The sequence below is a fragment of the Chaetodon auriga genome, chromosome 4, assembly GCF_051107435.1.
Source record: "Chaetodon auriga isolate fChaAug3 chromosome 4, fChaAug3.hap1, whole genome shotgun sequence".
Classification (NCBI taxonomy): Eukaryota; Metazoa; Chordata; class Actinopteri; order Chaetodontiformes; family Chaetodontidae; genus Chaetodon; species Chaetodon auriga.
In genome coordinates, this window is record NC_135077.1 from 12,821,600 (window position 1) to 12,829,353 (window position 7,754).

The 7,754-nt window shown below is 40.1% G+C and overlaps 1 protein-coding gene across 1 annotated transcript; it reads right to left on the bottom strand.

The window, feature by feature from the left end:
• Positions 1 to 201: 201 nt before the first annotated feature.
• Positions 202 to 5,585, bottom strand: LOC143318922 (uncharacterized). The gene is made up of 4 exons (XM_076727452.1): positions 5,480 to 5,585; positions 3,461 to 3,576; positions 3,089 to 3,124; positions 202 to 2,796 (listed from the first exon to the last, which is right to left on the bottom strand). Exons 2-4 carry the CDS (start codon positions 3,574 to 3,576, stop codon positions 930 to 932), a joined length of 2,019 nt encoding a protein of 672 aa, XP_076583567.1. The 5' UTR covers positions 5,480 to 5,585; the 3' UTR covers positions 202 to 929.
• Positions 5,586 to 7,754: the final 2,169 nt, after the last annotated feature.

The window sequence follows — 7,754 nt, forward strand, 5'->3', positions numbered from 1 at the left end:
CTGTTTGACTTTGGCAGAGTAGCAATATCTTCCATATGGCACCATGAATTTATATGAAAAGTCCAAAAAACATTAATTCATTCATGCAAGAGGAAAATAGAAAGGTGTCATTTTAAAATATGTTAGACTGCTTTGCCTCCCGGGTCCAAACTGTCAAATATTTGTTATGATGGGGCTCCAAAGTGAAAGACAGGCAGATCAGACTGGATGCAGAGCCAAGCTTTAATCACAAAGAAGAGAAAATCAAATGACTGACAAAAATGTAGAATACAGTGACACGAGTGTTGTAAAAACTGACAATTTATATCAAATTTGATAAATTTGAATCACAATAAAAAAAATCATACACACTGACTTTGTTTTGTTGTTCTCAGAGTATCAAAAATCTTCAATTGTGTGAAGTTTTGCTCTCACTTCTGTACTGCCCCATAATCTCTGAAAGTCCTATGTCCATACACACATACTCATTTCATACGTTGTTGTGGTTGTTAACATGGAAATCTGATCTGAAGTTAGTACTAAAAATGGATATACCTCATGTTGGATCACATTCAGAGCACATGAAGACTCCTCTCTGCAGCTGCTGTCTCAAAATGCTAATGTTTGGCAAATTGTTTGCTTGTAATTAAAATATACTTAGTCGTCTTTATTGACCTTTTTGCTTTGCATTCAGTTTTGTTTCCATTGTTGGTGGGACTAGGTACACTTTGATATGCACATCCAAGAAGAATCCATAAAGTTCAAGTTATGTTGAAAACTACTTCCAACAAAAATAATTTGGGCAACTCAAAGAATGCAAAACAGAAAAAAAAAGATGAAACAGATAAATCAGGATTCAAAACTAATGTGATTAATGTGTAGATTTTAAGCTGATCCTGTGCTTTCCTCGTTACTTCCCTCCGCCTCTGGTCCTGCAAACTCGTCTGTCTTTACCCCCACCTCTTCTTTTTCCCCCTTTTCTGCGGCTGATTAATTCTCCTCATTTCTCCACCCCTGTTCATTGTCCCCCTCCTCTTGCTCTTCTGCCTCCTCTCTCTCTGCTTTGGAGCCCCCCATTGTACCTTCTCGCTCCATTGCGTTCTCCTTCTGCTCTGTGTTGTCTTCCTCTTATTTGTCGGCGTTTTCTTCTTACTCTGTGACTGCTTACTCTTCTGTCTATTCCCCCCATCTCTGCGTTTTTTCCCTACTCTGCGTCCACCCACTTTTCTGACTTTGCCTCTGCCAATGTTACCCGGACCTTTACCTGGTTTACTGTTAACATTTGTACCACGGATCTCAGGGCCACTTTGTGAGGAGGGAACACCATCAACACCGTCACCTTCATTCGTACTTTTCTTTTTTTTGCGCCTGCCATTCTTTCGCCTTCTCTTGCCTCCTCCACTGCCGTTGCCACCCTGACCTCCTTGAGTATTGCTATCAACATTTGTAGAAACCCCTGTGCTTTCATTGATATTGTTGCTTTGTGTGCCTTTGTCATCCTGACCACTTTGTGAGGAGGGAACACCGTCACCGTCATTTGTACTTTTCTTTTTTTTGCCCCTGCCGTTCCTTCGCCTTCTCTTGCCTCCTCCACTGCTGTTGCCACCCTCACCTCCTTGAGTATTGCTATCAACATTTGTAGAAACCCCTGTGCTTTCATTGATATTGTTGCTTTGTTTGCCTTTGTCATCCTGACCACTTTGTGAGGAGGGAACACCGTCACCGTCATTCGTACTTTTCTTTTTTTTGCCCCTGCCGTTCCTTCGCCTTCTCTTGCCTCCTCCACTGCCGTTGCCACCCTGACCTCCTTGAGTATTGCTATCAACATTTGTAGAAACCCCTGTGCTTTCATTGATATTGTTGCTTTGTTTGCCTTTGTCATCCTGACCACTTTGTGAGGAGGGAACACCGTCACCGTCATTCGTACTTTTCTTTTTTTTGCCCCTGCCGTTCCTTCGCCTTCTCTTGCCTCCTCCACTGCTGTTGCCACCCTGACCTCCTTGAGTATTGCTATCAACATTTGTGGAAACCCCTGTGCTTTGATTGATATAAGTGCTTTGTTTGCCTTTGTCACCCTGACCACTTTGTGAGGGGGAATCACTTTTGCCTTGTGGAGAGGAAGGTTGCAAATCATCTGAATAACAATAGCGAGCAACTTGATTACCACTAGAGCAGCTTGTGCACTGCACTTCATCTTGTCCGTCGCAACGGAATATGTTGTTCAGACCAATTGATCCAAGGGAACCCTCGTATGTCCCAAGCCGCTCAAGGGATTCACGTAGGTTCTGCTCAGGTATGGCTTTACTTCCACGGGGTTTGAACACTTTGGAAAACACAACAGCATAGTTTTTCCATTTCAGAATTTGATTTATGCTATTGAGAATGCTCCAGTGACTTAATTCATTTGTACATCTTTTATCACATGGGGAAGAATGAACGTAGAAAAGCAAGAAGTCATTTGTGTTTAGATTTTTCACCAAAGTGTTGAAGTGCTCCAGGGTACGGTACTCTGCATGATCAGCTCTGCCCTCACTAACTTTATCAGGGCACTGTTCCTTAACATCCCGCCATGTCATAGACCTTTGATCACATGCCCTCAGAAGATTAGGCCATGTCACTCGTCCATCAGGACACTGATCCACAACATTGGGCCATCTCAGAACTGTGGCTGCAACCACTCTCGTTCCAGTGTAGACGTCACACTTTAGAATCTCATCCCTCACATTGTCACCATTGTCAGTCACTTTACTGATATCATACTTTTGGCTTTCACTGTTGTACGGGATGCTGACTGCCAAACTGAACATGGGGTATCTTCTGTCAAGAGAAACAGACACACAAAATGTAAACCAAGGGACTAAACCAAACTGTCACAGTATACTGTGTGCTTACAACTGTTACTTTCACTGTCTTTGAAGTGTCAGATAGAAGTAACTGAAGTTTGCCCTGAATTAGAGGATTTTTTTTCTTGATATTTTGAAATAAGAACTGAGCATTTGGAAAATCATTGAAGGCATACATTTGTTCTGTCAGTTTTTTCTCTCTGATATAAAGCACACTGCAACTGTTAAGTGCTATATGAGTAACGTTTACTCATTTACTTACTGACCTTTGACTACTGTTGCCCATGTAGCTTGGTGTGTATCTGCCATAGGAAACAGATAAAAAAAAAAAAAGTTACTGATATGTTTTTTATCATTTCATACAGAATAGAAGTTCCAAAAGTCTGATGGATGGAAAGATGCATTGATCATAGAATTGTAAAAAAAACAAAAAAAACAAAAAAAAAACAGGCTGAATATTAGAGACAGTCAACACATAACAGCCTACTGTATTATAAGTGTATCAGTGTAGATAGCACAATTCAATTTTCTCAGCACACAAATTTGAGATTCTTCAGACTGCCAGTGATGTTTTTGAAATTATAATAATAATTATTTAATAATTATATCCATCTATATTCTAGAGAAAGTCAACCCACCTGTTCAATATTTCACTGACAATTCTTGCAAGGTGGTTCTGGTTCACACCAGCCAAACTGTTTCCCGCAGACAGCAACAGGACCAGTGTTATGACCATCCAGTGCAGGCCAGCCATCTGAGTGTTTTTAATAAACAGCATCGTCATGGAGGATAAAACCCAGCGATAATTATGATAACAAGTTCAGCAGGTTGTTATTAAACACAGGCTTCACCACCTCATTCCACATGATGCCTGTATTTTAACACTCATCACACTTTAGATGAAACATTAAAAATGTGTCACAAAAACATAAACAAAAGTTAGAGTTCTTTTGGAGAGTTTAGTGAGGCTACAGTAATGTGGAAAAATCTGTCCAATCTTTTGCTGATGTTTGAAATGGATTTTCAAGCGACCTAGCAGGCACATATATCTCAATAATGTCAGACAGGTAGGACAGGGCAAAGCCATTCAGTGATTTTAAAACAGTTAAAATAATTGTAAAATGAATTCTGTGACAAACAGGTTACGAACAAACTAAAAACATATCAGTTCCACGCAATCAAATATCTATTTTTGCGCATTATGTCCACAAGAGGGAAAACCAATAGAGACGTACTACTTGTATATTATTTCAACATAAACGTCTTTTAAAAGATCTACATACATACACAGTACAAAATACACCAATAAAATAATGTTGTCTACAGTGTTGTTGAATTATGCACTGTTTCTGCCTGACCTCCATTTCATTTTCAATCAATGAAAGTGAGGTTTTGTACGCAGTTGTGCAGGTCCACACGGCCTGGAAGACATCAGTGTCCAGGACAAACGGGGGGAATTCAGGTCACATATTGTCTGATTATGGACACTATTTTTCCATGTTTCTGCGCCCAAACGACTAATGGAGACAACAGTTTTGAAGTTTTTCCAGTACTGAGCGAGAGCGCTGCAAGCCGGCAGCCACAAAACGCGCTGCAACGTAATCCCTCCGGACATTTGCGCACCGTTAATGTGTGTCCACTGTTTGTTTTTGCCACTGACAGACTCAGATTGTCATAATAAGTGTCTGACGACATTATGGAAATGATCCCTACAAAGATGTCCTCTTGGTAAAGGTTAAAATCCCTTTTGTTTAACCGGAAACAGACTCCATTCACAAAAACAGTGACTTCATCATCGTAAAACACACTTCATTCAAACGCGACAACAAATAAAGTCTCGATTTACTGATTTGGGAGAGAAGAGGGTGGACATCAGAGAGTGTTTAACGTTGTCTGTAACTTTCTGGGTTCTTTCCCAAAGTTAGTTTGGGTGTCAGACACTCTTGACTGATCACCAAGAGGAATGGTTTTATTATACTGACTATGAATTTCTATCATTGGACAAATAATTAAAGCACTTTTGCATAATAAATCTGATTAACGCTGTATTTCCCCTACAACCAGCTGATTAATGAACCATTGTTTCATGAGCAAAATGTTTTTATACTAAAAATTATACTCATTTTCTGTAGTAAACGACTAATGTGATGAAAAAGCCCAAGAAGTCACAGACACACTGTATCTATAGCCTGGAGACATGTTTGCTGCATGCATGACCATGTTGGGGAATGAAGGGAAATTCATGGTGCCATTATCCTGTAGTTGCCACTTGCAGCCACCTCGACCTGTTCAGCAGAAGCTACATAGTATCGCTCTAATGTTGCTTAATCGCCTTTTCTTCAACTGAAAAGCTTTTGAAATATTTGTAAGACGTCAAGACAAATTATGCATTTCAGTAGTCCACAGTGGAAAAAAATATGTAAGAAAGTCAGTACTTAGAAAATATTTTGGTACTGAGAACAATACTGAAATCAGCAAGTATATTGAATTGTAAAATCAAGACATGGACACTAATACCATTTATTTTCTCAATCTTCCAGTCCGTTATTTCAGGTTTTGCAGAGAAAATCGCCATTTACCTGCCTGAGTTTATTTTTCTCTCTTTTGTATTTTAAGTCATGATATGAAGTAGATTCAGCCAGCTGAAAGTCTTTTACCTTCTTCGGGGTTTTCTTCTCAGTGTAAGGCGCTGTTGCAGTAAATGTAGTCAGAACAAGTGAGATTTTTAGGAGGAGAGCCTGACCATGGCCAAACCCTGAGTGGCACTGTGCCCTTATTTGAACATGTCTCTAAGAAATGATACGGAAAATATTTTGCAGTTTCATTTAGGAAGTTAAACACAGACCGCATCATTTGTGCTGTCATGTCCTCATGACTCATAACCTTAAGACTTAAGCAACAAATGTTTGAAAGAATTAAAATGCTGCATTTTATTACTTTTGACAAAACTGTGTTATTTTTTCTTTTACAATTTGCATAATCTTGTTTTAAAGTTATTCATTTCCCATGCATTCCAAGTTCACCGTAATATCAGATATTAAGGGGCTCACATTACATAAAACTAATGTTATTTCCTATTCAGTTAAAAAAAAAAAAAAAAAAAAAAAAAGATGAATATATCCGTAAATGACTTCAGACTCGATGTTTGTACACCCGCCGGTTTCCAGCAGCAACACAGAATTCACTGAAGTGCGCGCGTGTGTGTGTGCCATAGATTGTTTGTCTCCTCTCAGTGGTTGACACTGGAGACATACTGGTGAAAAGCCACATGTACTGATTCTCTGAAGTGATCAAACATCTCTGACCTGAGTAGAACTTGACAGTAAATGATAAGAAAAGCCAACAGAAATTCCAATTTATTAATGCACTTATTTTGTTTTATTTTTTATTTATTTGGTTTTCTTTTTTTTTCTTTTTCTTTCTTTTTTTTTTTTTTTTTTCTTTTTTTTGTAATTTTGTGTAGAGGAAACTGGAGCACCCATAGTAAACCCCTGTGCAGCAGGGGTTTACCAGTGCATGGAAAAGTGCAACCAATGAGCCACCATGCTGTCCTGTATAAAGTATTAGTTTGACATTATGGGAAATGCACTTGCTGCTGGACTGTTTCTTGGCTGGGGGCTGTCACCTCCTGGGACTTCCGCTGGTTTTCTTATGAGGGAGCAAAGGGAATAAGTGCAATTCCCATAATGTAAAACTAGAAGAATTCAACGAGTAGAAGTTGAATGCCCTGTTTTTCCCCAGTGCCATGGTTTGAGGTTATAAACTAATTTCTTCCACCCTTTGCGCTCCTTGTGCTTTTTCTTGCCCCCAGAGCCTTCAAAGTCCTCATGAGTGATGTTCTTATTCCCTGTGTTTAACTTGAAGGTGACCTTTTGGCGATTCTCATTCTCACAGCATAAGAGCTTTTCTTCCAGCTCTCGTACCTTCATGGAAAGCATCTTCTCCTTCTCGCAGGCCTTCACCTCCTGCTGGATGCAGAGGTCGCGTAGTTGTTTCACCTTCTTGTTTAGGGCCTGATTTTTTTTTAAAAGTTCTTCCTCAATCGCCTCCTTTTCTGCCTTTTCTGCCTTTAACTTCTCAATCATATCAGTAAATCTCAAGGTTTTTCCTTCATAGCACAGTTTCAGGTCTTCTTTCTCGTCAAGGATGGCCTTCCTGTCCTTCTCCCAGGCTTGGTGTTCATTGTCTTCATCATGCTCTTTTTGCTGCATCACTTGAAGCTCATCCATTTCCTGGCCAAGAACCTTCTCCTTCTCAGAGAACTTCAGCTTCTGCTGAATTTCGTTTTGGAGCTTGATGTTGAGCTGCTGAATTATATTTTGCAGCCCTTCTTTTTCTGTCTTTTCTGCCATGTATTTTGCAGACATACGCTCATAATGCATTTTAAGTTGCTGCACCTCATTGCTCAAGACCTTGTTGTGACTCTCCAGTGATTCAAGTTTGAGTTCAAGCGTATCCAGACATTGTGTAACCCCATTTTGGATTTCTACATCACTCATTTCTTGTTGGACAACATTGTCCTGCTCAGAAGAATCAAACTCCTCCTGTGCAAAGACATAATTTTCTTGTTGTACCAATGAATCGTTGAAGGTCAACATCTCTTTGCTGCGCAATTTAAGTTGTTCCCCCTGAGCAAATAAGCGCATATTCTCCCTCTCCGAGGCTTTGAGTGAGAGCTCAAGCATTTCCAGGTCGTTTGAACCCTCAGTTTGGAGCTTCTTAGCATCATGTTGCACGAGTGAGTCAGGCTCCTGAATTCCATCCTCTTGCTGCATCACAATGACTTTCTCTGCGCTCCCAGCATCTTTGCAGCTCATTTGAAGTTGTTCTGTTTGACTAAATAAGCCCATGTTCTCCCTCTGCAGGACTTGGAGTCTCAGCCCAAATGAATCTGCATGCTGGGTACACTCTCTCTGGAGCAGCTCTGTGAGG

Excerpts from the sequence above, each read along its gene's own strand:
- LOC143318922 (XM_076727452.1), bottom strand. The coding sequence starts at position 3,576 with ATGGCTGGCCTGCACTGGATGGTCATAACACTGGTCCTGTTGCTGTCT. Across the intron at positions 3,125-3,460 it reads GTCAGTGAAATATTGAACAG|ATACACACCAAGCTACATGG; the intron begins GTGGGTTGACTT and ends TTCCTATGGCAG. Across the intron at positions 2,797-3,088 it reads ATGGGCAACAGTAGTCAAAG|AAGATACCCCATGTTCAGTT; the intron begins GTCAGTAAGTAA and ends TTCTCTTGACAG.